This window comes from Bombus fervidus, chromosome 14 (assembly GCF_041682495.2).
Source record: "Bombus fervidus isolate BK054 chromosome 14, iyBomFerv1, whole genome shotgun sequence".
Lineage (NCBI taxonomy): Eukaryota > Metazoa > Arthropoda > Insecta > Hymenoptera > Apidae > Bombus > Bombus fervidus.
Window position 1 is genome coordinate 5,625,650 of NC_091530.1, and position 15,790 is coordinate 5,641,439.

At 38.5% G+C, this 15,790-nt stretch overlaps 1 protein-coding gene across 3 annotated transcripts in view; it reads right to left on the reverse strand.

The window, feature by feature from the left end:
* Positions 1–554: 554 nt before the first annotated feature.
* The window catches only part of Stet (stem cell tumor), a 499,705-nt gene continuing 484,469 nt past the window's right edge, over positions 555–15,790 (reverse strand). For all 3 annotated transcript variants that reach the window (XM_072017209.1, XM_072017208.1, XM_072017207.1), the window contains 2 exons: positions 5,785–5,940; positions 555–3,065 (listed from right to left, as the gene is read on the reverse strand). In XM_072017209.1, coding sequence (XP_071873310.1) covers positions 2,824–3,065; positions 5,785–5,940 — 398 coding nt within the window. In that variant the 3' untranslated portion in view covers positions 555–2,823. The remainder of the gene's footprint in view (positions 3,066–5,784; positions 5,941–15,790) is intronic.

Consider the following 15,790-nt stretch of genomic DNA (forward strand, 5'->3'; position numbering starts at 1 on the left):
ACAGGGACATAGAATATGGACAAAGCTCGAGAAAGTTGCCCCACAAAACTCGCGAATCCTCATCGTATCTTCTTAAGCAAATTTTTCTAAGAAAATCTTGTTATTTCGCGAAACACCAAATTCAAAATACTTGATATTCGTTTCTTATTTGTCTCTCTCTCTTTTTCTCTCTTATCGTTCTCTTGTTTTATACGAGCAACCACGCAATCTCGCGATTATCAGACTAGACCGCGCGGTCGACCGAGATTCACTTCGGTCCAACGCGCTTATATTATATTCTCGCATTCGTTTTCGCGCGCACGCACGCACACACACACGCACACTCGTGCATACACATGGCGGGATGTCCGCCGTTTTGATTATGTACAGAATTATTTACAATGGTATACAGATTAGAGCGCGAATCGATCGCTCGGTCACAAACACGCTGGAGGAGACAGCTTTGATCACATCTTGATCGCACCTTAGTGATGATCGTGGATGTTCGGCAGTCGGTAGAAGATGAAGAACAGAACCAGTTTCTCTCTCTCTCTCTCTCTCTCTCTCTCTCTCTCTCTCTCTCTCTCTTAAAAACGCATCTCGACGAGCACTGCGTTTCGCGATAATTACGTAAATGCCCCGAAGATAACTAAAGGCAGCGGCGCGCGGTCGCTGTTCGAATTTCGCGCCTCGAGATGTATTTGAAACGAAGAACGTTGAAGTTCTTCTTTTATTAATTATTATCATTATTAATAAACAAAGATCATCGTGCTTGGTAGTTGTCGGATTCAACTTCGTTAAACGAACGAATTTTCCAACGACCAAGGCAAATCCTTGCGATCGTCAGCCGTAAGAGAAGACGCCGGTAGGAGACGTTCGATTCTTTAATCTGCTGGTTTTTTTCATTTGCACGACGTTCCGTTCGATTCCCAAGAAAGATCGTTGCTACCAGGATCGATCCCCGAATAGCAACGAAAAGACTATTCTTCTTTCGGTTTCCTCGTGACCAGAGAGACGATCGATCGTCCCCCCTTGCTTCTCCTCTCGGTTTCTTGTATCTGGACACCTTGTTTCCCTCGACATCGCGAAGGCTTCCTCCGGAACATCTTTTCGCCTCTATCTCCGTTGTTCTCCGCTTGTCGTCCGTCTTCGTTCGAGAAGTGAAATTGAAAAGGACAAAAGAGGTTGTTCGCTAGGATTCTTTGGTTTTCTTCGTGCCACGAAAGCGGCCGATAAGCGAGAAAATAATCCGGAAAGAAGAATCGCGTCTCCTTCTACGCTCGTGTCGTCCGCACCCCCCTCCCAACCCCCCGAAACGAATCCTTTAAACGAAGATTTTTTTTCTTCTTCTCATCGTTCTTCTCTTCTTTTCTTATACCATTCCTTTCCATTTCTTTTCTCTCTTTCTTTCTCTCTCTCACTCTCACTCTCTCTGCTCGATGAATCGCGAGTTTTCGTGGTTATCGTAATTCGAACGACAATTTGGGTCCCGTAAACGGATTCCCAGAGGTATCTCGAATCTTTGGTTTCTCACCGGGAAAGTAGGAAATTGCTGACGCTCGAGGGGAAGGGATCGGTTGTATCATTCAAATTTTTCGATTTCTTTTATTATCTTCTCCGTGACAGATTCGTTCTTTCGTAGTTGCAATCTTCGACTTGGAGAGGATAGGTAGAGTCGATGCGAACCATGACGTGTATGCGCGTACGAAAGGGATTTTCTTCTTGGTATTTTAATGAATTAATTAATTAATTATTCTATGCGCTGTTGAATTTGTCCCGACGTGGGAGAGAGAGACACGAAAGTAATTTTTTATTTGTATCGTTTTAATTACGCGATATTTCGACGAATAAGGGAAACATCTCGCGAAAATTGTATTCGAAAATAATGAGATTTGTTGTCGCACAGTGTTTTCTTTCCGGTCTGTGTTCTTTGTCTTTCTTGTTTCTACTCTCTCGTTTTTATTTGTATTTTTCCCTCTTATTTCTTGCTTCTCGTTTTATTCATTCGAGTTTGCACATCCAACGAGTGTCAAGTGTCACGGCTCCTTCGAATATCTTCATTTTCCTTGTTCTTTCAATTTGTACTGACGACTAAGTTCGATCAAAGTAGCTAAAATATTCATTCTTCGACTTCCTTTGAATTTTAATATACTTTTAAAAATCTCCTCTTACGCGAATGCCAGTGATTAGAAAATTATCTCTCTTTCTTCCTGCTAGCATTACGTAATCATTAATTTTTCCTTCTAATCGTAGTCCTGTTTTGCTAACCATTTACTTACAGTTTCTCCGAAATATCTGCCATCGCTCTCCATCGCTTTCCAAGCTCCCCTCAAGGCAAACTCTTGGAAAGGCCGATTTATCAACAGGGACTATCATCGATTCTCCTTTTCACTCTTCAGCCTCGCAAACAACGAACCTTCCCATCTAATTTTTCTTCGCCGTGTTCGTTCAAAAACTTCGGTTCACCGTACACGATTCAAAAAACCGTCCCGTGCAATGTTCAACTTTCTTTCATTCAAAAATATCTTCTTATCGTCTCTTTGCTCTGCACTGCGACCGCCGTGGAATCGGAAACAGAGGTTTCTCTCCGTTCAGACTTTCATTATCTTCTTTCTCTTCGTCTTCAAAAAATCCACTAGACGCTTGGAAAAGATCTTTTTTTTTTCTTCGCTCATCTCCGTCGAGGTTAGAGAACAGTTTCTCTAGACCATCCTCTCGATCGACTCAAGCTTCCATGTTTCTTCTCCATTTCTCTTCTGTGTCCTCCTTTGTTAGTTCGACAATTTGTTAGTCAGCTTCGCGTTACGAATTTCGCGGTTGGCCGTACGCGAAGCTGACCTCGCGTCATGGATAGTCCGGATGCATGAGATTGTACATGATCGCGAAGATCGTGCAGGCCGCGTATACGCCGAGGGCCACCCACCAGAGAAGCTGTTCGTGGAGCCGCTGCTCGAAGTTCTTCAGCACCAACAAACCGATCGTCAGACCCGCCAATGCACCCGTCAGATGCGCCACGTAGGAAACTGGCGGGCCTATTTGCTCGGCTGCGTATCTGTCGTAGATCGCGAACCCCACGTCTGCACTCGCTGAAAATGAAAATCGTTTCGTTTTACGTTTCTTCTACTTGCGCGTCTATCAAGCTAATTGCTTACATAAGAGGAAGACGAGTCGACTTGTCGGTGGATTATCAAGTTGTTGGGCGTGCGTATCTGATAATTTCTCTATTTAGGACTTTCCTACCTTTCAAATTCAGAATAATTTTAATTGGACAGAGTAGGCAATTGGATATCGAATCTCGGCGAGTAAAATACTGGACTAATTTTGAATTCCGTGTTTCAGTGTTACGTGGAGAATTAGAAAATTTGTCTGAGATTAACAGGACAGGGTCGGCAAGAAACTTTGAAAATCGTAGTGACGTTAAAGCAATGCTGTGAAAACTGCAAAGCTCGTTTTACTCGCGTGTAGAGTGTACCATTTCCTCCTGCTACAAACACTTTCCTTATTTTGTCCTCTGTTTTAACAACACGAGCAAAGGGAAACCGGCAAGTTATATTAAAACTGGAACTACCACACCAGCCAAATTCATTGGTTTTACAATTTTATTTTCAAATTCCTACTTCATGTTATATTTTTTCCGCAATAATGTAATGACTTTCGCAACGATAACTAAAAGAATAATATGATGAATTTTATTTTGTTTTTTATGTATTTTAACTCAAAATGACTGGTACTTGTCAAAATGTAAAAGGGTGCTGCAATCTGTTTATCGAACCCCAATTAACCAGTTTCCTCGTTTTGTACAACTTGCCACGCGTTTTTACAATTTTTACTGCGTATCATTCGATACGATGATATCAATTATCAGGAAAATTGCAGATCGATCGCTAGATGCTCACACTAGATATACCACACCAGTCAAACTAACTGGTTCCACAATTTTATAAACGTGTCAACCCTCTTTTAGGGATCACAGTCCCAGATGGATTAATAATACCAAAAATGTACTACATAACATGGAATTCCTTCTGTAAGAAAGTAATAAATCAACAAATATACAAATATTCTATTATTACGTATTAAAAAAAAAAAAAAAACAGTCATTTTGATTGATTTTAGTAGAAATATCTTCGTGTTAATTAAATAAATCATCGGTAGTTCTAGTTGTTTTTTCGTCCAGTCGCGGGGAGACGCGATCGCGTTGAAGCGCGTCAACGGGAGTCGTAAATTCCCGTTACGATTATAACAATCGACACCACGAACAGGTCGATCCCCTTATTTCTTGTGAGATAATAGGGGTGTTTGTTGTGTAATAAAACTGTAATCATCAGTCTTATAAGATATATATTTTCAACAATTTATTTCACTCATTATTGCGCCGTGTTGGAAGATATATTTGATAATTGTATACTTGCTAGCTGGTTCGTATAAACAAAAAGTAGATTAAGTTAATGTCGCGTAGACCGTAATGAGGCCTAAGTTTGGAGCTACAGTAGATGACTACGTCGAGATTGGAAGAACAATAGATTTGACTGATCTAAGTGTGTAGCAATAGTAGATGACTGCGCTGAGATGGAAGAAACAGTAGATGACTGCTCTAAGGATAAGACAGTTGACTCGACTACACGAAGAACAGTAGAAGACCCGTCTCGTACTATTAAGGAGGAAAGCTCGGTGTGGGTGTGCCTTTTTGAACTAAGAACGCGGATTCGTTGTTTACACTTTTCGGTAGAAAAGCGAGGGTAACGATCCGCGATGCCCATTGGTTATAGCCAACGTTAATAAATAAAAATATGAGGAGAAAGTCTTCTGCGGATGTGGCTCATGGATGACCTTGTTTATGGGAAAGACCTGCTATTTCGTTAGGCGAACATCCGCTTTCTCCGTAATTTGTAAGAGCGTGCAATAAACATAAGGACTGTTTTAAGGACCATCCATAAACCGAAAATACTTACATGAATAGAGATTAAGCCAAAAAGATTCGGTTTATGGTGGTTCCTTAGGTTTATTGCGGGTCAGTGTAACGATGTATAGGTTTTGGTGGCCAGACCACGAGGACGTCGCACGGACCATCTCACGCGACGTAACACTAGTGTTAAATTCGTTGTTCTCTTCTCAAACTTTATCATCGAGCCACGATGCGTGAAAGGGATGCAAAAGCTGCGTAAAAGGTTCTACATGGCACTGAATTACAACGTAGACTTAGATAAGTAGCACAATTTTTTTTTTGAAGTATATATCGGTTACAGATCTGCTTTCGACGAAATGTTTATTGTTTGCTTCGAGGGCTGACATATATATACCAGTATAAAACTATGTCACAAGATAACCGTGTATCGTTAAATAAATATTGAAGATTTATGTGGTCAGGGTGATTTTAAATTCAACTTTTTTTCAAAACATGCTTCAGACTTTTATCTCAGGTGGCGTTTTAATTGTTTGTTAAATTACATCGATGTAGATTTTACGAGCTTAAAGCAGATCTTGCGTTATCCCATAAGCTTCTATTTAACGAATTTTTAATTTTTTACCTTCAAATTATGAAAAAGTTCAGGATGAAATTAAATCGGTTGAAAAAACTGAGCTCGAAGTTTGGAAAGATTTTTCACATTTTTCAAAAGCTTTATACGTATAGCTTGAAAGCTTTCTATGTAACTTTTTAAAGAAACGTATGAAATTTTACGATCTTCGTTTTTTTTAATACAATATACGCTTCTCTTTTGCTTAAACAAATTTCTCTATCCGTGTAATATCGAAAAAGATACCGAAAAAAGATATCGAAAACGTAAATTTTGTTCGAAATCTTACCAATTACAAAGATCCCTATTAATCGAACAATGCCGAACTCCATGTTATTATAATTGAGAAGGACGTTGGCTAAATGAGCCGCGAGGAGGGCGTAAACACCGCCGCTTGCGCCAACAAGGTACACGTCCGTGTCGAACACCGAAGTACCCAGAGAACCTGCGAACATAAAAAGAAAATGCATTTCTCGTATCAAATTATGCAAGTTGCGGTAAAAATATTATATTTGAGACAGCTATCACTGTTAGCCTTTCATCGTTTGAAACAAACACCGATAAAGATTAGTTTTCAAGAACAACGGATATTTGCATCTCGTTGTAACGTTAATATTATATTTTCTCTTGAAATCCTAGACACGTTGCAAAGAAATTTCCAAGATATTTATAGAATAACGAATCGATGAAATTTCATAAAAAGGAAAAAAAAATAGAAGACTACTACTATTATTTGTTCTTTTCTATTTGCTGACACGAACTTGTTTTCCTTCAACATCTTGAAATCAATCTTAAAAATTAAATTCCTTGAAAATCTTGAAGATTCTACAAATTGTTTCGTCTCGTGTATAACAAATTTAACACTTTCGCGAAACAAGTTGGCATGCACGCTTCTGCACAAGTGTATTCTATTGTAGCAAGTTACACGGTGTAACAAAAGACCGCACGTCGTCGTTTCGCATGCGTGCGAAGCAACAGATGTTTCCGAGTAGGAAGCCGAAGGAAGAGCCGACAGTGGAAAACTGTGCTGTAGACAGCCAACTTACGACTAGTTTCGTCACGAAAATTCATAGTTTCAGGATGCTTACTCGGGACCATAATGATGATTAATATCAGAATGTTCTCGCGTCATTTGATCTAATACGACGAAATTATTCAGGAAGAGGAAATTCTCAGTGGAAGATATTGTTCTACGTTTACTAATATTAAAAATGTCCAGACGAGAAACAATATTTTACAAACGAAATCGTTAAACGTCGACGAAAAATAGACGCCACGTGGAAAATCTAACAGTGGATGCTTTATATCTCGAGCATGCCATCGCTCTAAAATTAGTAGTATAACACGATAATAGTCAGACGTGGCGAAACGATCATATAGAAGCACTTCGCTTCATTTCTATCGTGTTCGAAAGTTTCTTTGTCATCTCCAACACCAAAATACTTTCCAATTATCCTTAAAGAACTCACGTATCTCTGTAATATTTTTTTTTTATGTAACATCTTTTTCGACCGTCTTATGGCTCAAGTGTAACGTCGTTCTGAAACCAGTAGTATACCACCGCGCTAGTCGGACATCGCGAACACATCGTAATCAAACCATTTCTAAAAACTCTTCGTTTTATTTGTGTCAGAAAATCAGTCGGAGAAAATCTGTTGGTGAAAGTCTGATGGCGCTGGGAACGAGAGAGCGGACAAAGTGACCGAAGAAGTAGCCAATTCTCCAGGTCCAGACCATTATAGCCTGCAACAGTTTGTCCGCAGAAATTATACTCCTTAACCTAAGAGCGAAAATAAACGAAAATTGGACAAAAGAAAAATGGAAATGTTCGTGCAAACCACGACTAAGAACGATACAAAGCGACCTTTTCAAGAAGATTCTTACTCTACCAAGACATGACTATGTCGTAATCTCAAGAATCCTAATGGGCCACACGAAACTCGCTCACCAATATCTTCTCAACAAAGAAGAATGTCCAACCTGCGAACTGTGCGAAGTTCATCCGACAGTAGAGCACATTATCATTCATCGCAGAAGACACGTCATGAATAGACAACGATTCAGCGTAAGATCCAGCTTGAGAGACAATTTAAAGGACAATGAACCGACCCAAAATCTACTGCGCTGCCTAAAACATACCAAACTGTACAACAAATTGTAAAGTTCGCTGTTGAGTCGTTAATAACCGACGCAAATGGTCGATGCAACAATAAGAGTAATTGAAATAAAATCAATTTTCTCCTGATGCTAAAATATCGAAATATTCGATCAACCACGAGGATTAACAAACGTGCAATTATCTCATCCGCGAAACTTTTGGCTTTACGTACTATCCGACAATAATCTACTTCGTTCTACGAAACAACTTTAGAATTTAATTATAAAATTATTTACTAAGCTATTAATTTCAGCTGCACTACTCGTGCGTTAGTCTAGTTCGATTGTGAAACATATAGGGAGAGAGAGAGAGAAAGAGAGAGAGAAAGAGAGAGAGAGAGAGAAGGAAGGAGAAAGAAAAGGACAGACAGAGAGAATAATAGCAGTAGTGGTAGTAATTAGCGAGTGACCTGTATCGTTCTGGGAGCTCCATAGGGTAGTGGCGATGCTCACCACCATAAACCTCGTAAACTACCTGTGCATAGAGTTTCCTCCGGTTGGAAATCGGATATGTGTTTCTACCTTGGCAAGGAAACGTTCGCTTCACATCAGACAGGTTACTATCCGTATTAAGCAAATTACTTATCTCTAATGAATCGACTAACTATAACCGAGTTCCAGAGAAATTAACAATTTACGTATTACATACGTCCGACGAAAGAATCGGATTTCATCGGGGAATTCGAGTTGAGGAACTTTATTCTTCGAAGGATAGTGCACGTTCGTATTGAATTATCGTACAGCTTCTATCGCTGCGTATAATCCCTTATGGAATTGAAGGTTGGAAGAGAAATAGCAAATCGTTCGAGAAATTTAGTTTCAAAGTGTAACTTTAGAGAGCAGAAGAAAGATAATAAAATGAACGTTGAGATAACTTTTTACGATGTAAATAAAATAACAGAGATAATGTCTGAGAAGGAAAACGTTAAGAATTACGAATCTATCATCGAAGTTCCTTAAAATTATTGAAAATTAGAAATTACAACGAAATCTTACGTCAACGAGAATTATGCCTGCTTCGATAGAAATAATAAAAGCTGTGTCGCTTTGAAATCTTATTTAAAATAAAGACAAAGTGAATTGCTGCGCGTTAAGACAAACAGAGACAAACGAATATTAATCCTTGGCTGTTTATCACGCTATCAAAATTCAGAAAGGGCCGTTACCATTAATCAACAGACTGTTAACGCTGCTAATAATGATAAAATAGTAAATACGATGGTAGTAACAACGGCTGGTTATAATTTACGGTATGTTATTATGCTACATCTGAATATAGATAACTCTATTAAAATTAAGTTCCCGTAACAGGTACCGCGGTTGGCTCCCGTGAGATGAGATGACTGGAGTTTGTCCAGCCACTATACATCGGGATTATTACTGAGAGAATGCCACCATAAAAATTGTCTACCCTTTGGGCTCCACGAATCTTCAAGCTTAATAATGGTAAGATTAATTTCTTCGCACGAAACTCTACGTTACCCGACGTTAACGCCGATGAATAAGAAAAATATCATTTGTATTTTGGAATTTTTATACTCGTACTTCTAACAGCTTGAAAGTCGACAAACTTTGTTCTCATTAATTTACTAAGGACAAGATTGTCAATCTTAAATTAGACTACAATCTTTAATTAGAATAGATCGTACCTTCGAATATAAACGTACTGAAATGTTACCATATCCGAGGAAGCTGCGGGATATTAAGAGACGTTTGAAAATGAAATTTCATTCTGTCAATGAAGTCGATGGGCGTCGATGCTCGTCAATTTTATTTTTACGCGCTCGAGGTATTATATATTATTAAACGACTTTTATATTTCCTCGCCTTCTTCGTCTATTTTCTTTTTTTTTTTTTTTCTCGCAATAATAGTTCTTGGATCTGAAACACGTGCAACAGGTGCAAAGTATCAACTACGAGCGCCGCAACCAATAGCAAAAAAAAGTATGAAGAGTGTCGGTACTTGGATCGTCCTATGGGGACTCTGCACACACGTGCAACGTCCACGATTGTATTATCGGTTTTCCGTCCAATAGAAAAATTGATAAGTCCAACAGTGTTTGTTAAGCAGACTATAGAGATACATTAATCTAATGACATACAAATATACGCAAGACATATATTGTAACATTCAGATGTTCGAGATCATTCTGGTAGTAAAAGGCGATTTTAATGCAACATCTTACGAAAGAGAAATTTTTACTTGTGACGTTTATTTATTTACGGGTCTGCAAAGTAAATTATATATTTATACATGTAAAGACTAAAACTGATCTCACTTGAGTAACTAATTCGTCTTTATTGTCTATCAGTTCGATGATTATACGAGTTTAACTATTTAATGATTATAGAAGTTTAGCAGACAGATTAAAAATACACATAAATTGGAAAAAGAGGAAATTCGCTCGAGCACTAGTTTTGTTTAAATCCGAAGATACGTTTAAACGATAGAAAAAAATGAACCACAGTATGGAACACCGTGCTAACACGAACTAATGATACGAAGAAACGAACGTAGCAGAAACGGCGAGTTCTTCTCGTTGCACTTCGCTCGTTTTCACCAGGGCACCAACGAATCCTATTACCGAATCTATAACAGGGAAACGTTTGAAAATTTTCTTACGCGCACCATTCCACCGTCTCAAGGATCCGTGGCTGTATTCAGCCGGAGAACCGTGATACCGATAGCAGAGAGGAAAAATGCGGGGTAAAAGCAGGATGGAATAAAGAGGAGAAGGAGTTGCAAAGACAGCCGATGCGTCTCGTATTGCTCGGCAGGAGAAAATAGAGCGCGCATTTAGAAGGCGAGTGCAAGCACGTCGATGCATTCGTAAAGAGGGACACGGAGGTAATGGAAGCCGAGAGCTGGGGTCCGGAAACCTGGGAACCAACCCGGAACCTGCATGCCCGATTCCGCCGCAAGAACGATATATTTTAACCTTCAATGAAAATTCCACGAGAATGCGTCTGATTAAACTGGAAGGAAATTTAAATCCACTTTTATTTAATAGAATGGGAATTGATTTTATTGTGATCGATTCGATCGACGATGGATTATCGATTTTGTCCATTAAAGCGCTAACGCTATGCAGCTGGTTCTAAGTTGGGTCTGCGACATTTTTGCCTTATTCGTGGGCGTTGTTGCTTCACCCATCAACCATCAAGTTAAGTCGAGTTGCTGATTAATTAAGCGCTGAAATTGTGTAAAAATAATTGTGTATTAGAACGATAGATACACATTATGGATACGCATCGTAGATCGGAGACACAAAGAAGAAGTTCCACGATTTAAGAAGAGATACTTAGTTGCAGTGCTACGGAATATTTCGAATTCTTCAAAGTTGGTGAAATTATAGAATGTAGATGGAAGAGGAGATACGTACCAACGAAAAAGTTGTGGGAAATTTTCCGAATTGCTTTTCGTCATGTGAATTCAATGGAATTCAATAACGTAAAGTGAGTGGGAAGTTACAAATGAGTCTCTTATCCTCTTCCTCCTGATTCTACGGACAAGTCAGAATGTGTAGAGTGTGAGCATATTTCCCTCTTATCGTTGTTTCCGGGGCTCGTGGCGAATCGACGGGGACAAGGAAACGAAGTAGTTTTCGAAGTTTGCGGGAGAAGGGAGAAACCAGTGGCACGTAAACAGTCTATAGTCTATGGCTCTGGGGAAAACGAAAGGAGAATGTATTGGCTGCCGTCCGGGACTCCCGATCTAACTGTTCGTAATAAGAAAGAGTAGCAATAGAGGGAAACTGTATTTTAGAGATGTCGAGGTAGTATATGGCGAATAATTTTCTAGTCTTAATAAAAATTGAAGTATTTGTCTTTCGGCGTGAAGAATTCTTGTAGCAGGTACTAAGAAATTAATAAAATAGCTCGGTATCTGCGTTTAGGGTTCTGAATTCAATAAAAGAAAGATTAAAAACGAGGACACAAGGACGCGAGTCGAGGGAGCGTTAACGCGTTTTGGTAACATTTTCCCGTGCAATACGAGGGTTGTACACGCGAAATTTGTCATTGTCGTTGTTAAATAAGTAGTTCATGAACGGAGGGACATATTTTTAATGTATTTTTAATTAAAAAAAAAAAAAAAAACGTATCGGAGGGGTTCGCATAAGTAAATTGCAAACAGCAGGAAACAACAGAAAGTATTGAAATTAAAAATATTCCGCAGCAAGAAAAATGATCGCTTAATCTTTCTAAAAACCGGAGATACCTGGTAGAAATATAAAAACGTAAAAATAATAGGAATTTTTATTCCATTAAAAACGGGTAGACCAGTTTGAAATAACATAGCATAATATACCTAGCTATTCGTATTCTCCCACCATCTATCTTGCAATACGCTCATTTTACCGCACCGAATGTCAAAATTCTAAACTGTATTGTACGCGTATAAGCCAGATGCGACCAGGATTACGAAAGTGATATTAAAGAGGAGCGGAATAAACGGAGGCTGAATACGAAGGGAATTTTCGATGGTGTTAGGTCGTTATCGAAACAACACACACCGAATATTGTTCATCTTCTATAAGCCCCCTTTTCTCTGTTTCTCTTCCACCTTCCACTAGTCTTCCACCTTCAACGTCGTTGTTTCTTTTTCGTCTTTTCATTGTTCCATTTACCCCGCTTAATTCTCATCCCTTTCGCGCGAAACTTTTCCACGTTTTTTGGATTATTTTATCGGCTCCGCCATTCGCCCATCCTATTTTCTTTTCCTGCTTTTTAATAAACTTTTATATCGTTTGCTCTATCCGACGTTCTTTTTCTTTACGCTTTACGCTTCACTTCAGCATATTACATTTCATTGCCATAATAATGGAATATTGTTTTCTGCTAACTGTACGCTAATTTAACTACATATTCTTGTTAGTTTTCTCGTCTACGGTTTTTCTATCCAAATAAGCTCTTCATCCCTCGCTATTTCTCCCATTCTATTCGATTTTCTCGGTTCGTTAGTTCGTCTCGAAGCTTTACTTTTTAGTTCTTCGTGTCACTTTCCACGGACATGTGTTATTACTGTTTAGATTTAGTAACGATCCTGGTTTGACATTAATTATCGTAATTAGTTTATCGTAAACGTTTGAGTAGCAACCAGGAGACAGCTTCGATGTTTAAATCGCATTTAAGAGATAGATAGATAGATAAATAGATGGATAGACAGGAGCAAATTTTTGTGTTTCATATTCGGAAACGCAAAAATTTATTACTGCAAATATTGTTTGACTATGAATTTGTAGGACGTTTAAAAAAGCGACTCGACTCGATTGATTCTGAGTTGATATTCGTTGGCTCTAGCTTCTTATCGCAGCAGCTTCTTTATCACATTTTAACAATTAATTTCATGTTACATAGCAATAGCACATAACGTATTTTATGTAGCATCTGTTTCTAAATTTGTAATTCTACTCTGCTCGACGAATGATAAACATAAGACGAGCGTATAATAAAAAGGAATACGGTATTGACATGGAAGTATGGAAACGCGAGTTACAATGACTCCTCCTCTATCTTTAAACAAACACGGCACAGAGGAAAGGTAGCTGGCAACAGAAGATGAAAAACAGCGGTTGCATCGGAGAAAGAAAATAAAATCTACTCGATACGTCGGACTTTCTTCTTCAGTTTCCTGTGCGCAAGTTTATGCCGTTGCTTGGAATTTTCAATTTTACGCTTCCTGATGAGCAAATATCCGAAGTACGATGGAAAATCGATGATGGCGTTCTCCTGGCAGAAAATAGCATAGAGATTCGCCAGCTACTATACAACTGCCACGGTATTATGTATGAAACGCGTTTTGCGGAAGCCTCCAAGCAAACAAGCTTACTTGGAAACTGGATTTTTTTACGATCTACGAAATTTAAAATTCCAAGCTGATCATTCGTTGTTACGATAAAATGTTTCTAATTTGGACAATTATTCGCCGAATAAGATCGCAACTATTTTTTATCACGACGTCGTAAAGTTTTACCACGTTTTCCATCATTAACGTTTATTTCGTTTAAGCAATTTAAATAAATATCGCGAGGTTCGTAAAAAGTCCAGGGAAAGATTTCCGAGAGAATTTACGTTTGTACATCGAATCGATGACGAATTACTCGGTAAAATTCTAAATCCTTATTAAACGAAAATTTCCTATGCTCTGCTTTCACGAATACATTTTTTAATCGTATTACGAACGTACGTATTATGAATTGTATTTTTGCAAAATTCATTACTATTTGTCAAAGTAATTCGGCCAGGTAGTGTGAAACGAAAATAAACGAATTGAAATAATAATGAACATCGATAGCGATAATTAGTATCGGTCGATTAAAAATTCATTATTCGAACGTATCCCTTTAAGGATAATGAAGCCATCGGGTAAAAGCATGGAAATTATTTTTCGCATTACTCTCGTGTTAATATTATAAATATGACAAAAAATTATGTATGCACAAACGGAACAAAGTAACATTCCAACGGACCCTGCTTTAAAATATTACCGACGATATTTGCAATTCATGAGCATGTATTACACACATCGTAGGGGACCGTAAAAACGAATACGAAAGGGGGAATGGAAACGACGAAACTGCGGAGGAGATTAAAAAGCTCGATAAAATTAACACGAAACGGTAAGGATGACAGGGATAGAAAAAAAAAATTGATCAAATCAACGGGAGCATCGACCAGAATAAAGAACAATAGCGCACGCAAACCGAAAGAAGAAAAAGAGAAGGAATACTACGGAACAAATAGAATGGCATAGGTCGAACGAATGCCTGAAAATCCAATAAAAGAGAAAAGAAGCAAAAAAAAAAGAAAAGACAAAGGATGAAATAGAGTACAACGATTCGCTGAGAAAAAAAGGTGAACAAAAGAGAAATAGGGAGAGAGAGAGAGAGAGAGAGAGAGAAAGTAAAAGGAAAAAGCGGTCGATTTTCCGTGTTTTAAATCAAAATTTAGAATCTTTCGAATTTTTCTCGCAATCTCTACTTCGAGCAAATTATATTTCGCTTTTCCAAGAAGAGAACAAAGAAACCATAAACAAAGGTCTTTACGATATTAATTTCCAAAGTTAGTTTCTTTGGAGCTTTTAAAATTGCTAAAATATCTTTAGTGTACAATTGAGATCGGGACGTACCATATTTTGCAATTTTTCCAATACGGTTCGCTTTAAAAACAGGCTCGATATTCTTTGAAATAAATGGCTGCCCTTTTTTTTTTTTAACCAGCGAACGACGATAGAAAAATTTGATCGACGCGTTCCATTTGAACCGCAAATTAATATCACGAGAATATTACGTTGAAAAATTTAATGAACACGTCGGAACGTATCTTGGTTAACGACAGAAACATCACGATCACGGTCAAGCGATATAACGCGTATAACCATTAAAAATAATAATAATAATAAAAACGAATGAAAATAACGAAATACGTTTCTAAAAACTGGGATCGTCCAATAATTCCATCGACGTTGAATTCAGTTTGGAAAAGTCTATTACATCAAAAGCAAAAAGGTACCTACTGCACGATGAGAAGAAAGGGATGATCGAACAGTCGTCTAAAGGGAGACGAGGGTGAAAATTAGCGAAAAGGTAAGCTGGAGGGCAAATAACGGGCACTGAAGGGTTTCGAGGAAGGGAAAGGCTAGACAGACGGCCGTCTAGCATCGGGGATACCGTGGTCTCTCGTTGTGCATGCAAAATGCATCACGCATACGGGAACGTTCCGCGACGACATGCAGATACCGTCGTATAATTGTCCGTGTCACGCAATCGGCACGGCGCCGGTGATTCTGCGACACGAAGTCTTGCTGCCAATTCGAAAGCGGGGCCGTTGACGGAACGAATGAAATTACGTGGAAATTAAGCCAGTTTATCTCGAAATTATTCTCTCGGCATCGCTTTCTTTTCACCTTTCTAAGAATTTCGAATTTCTTTCTTCCATTGACCGGAACTTTCTGGCGCCTCGAGCTTCTTGCACAATTATCTAATACCGTGTTAGTTATTAGCTAAACTGTACAAGTTGCAAGTTAGATGTTATGATACGATACCGATAAATTTTCTTCGGTAACGAGACGAACGAACATCTTTGAGTATTTCTTATTATCTTTATATCTAATCTTTGATTATCCTATGACGAAGTTG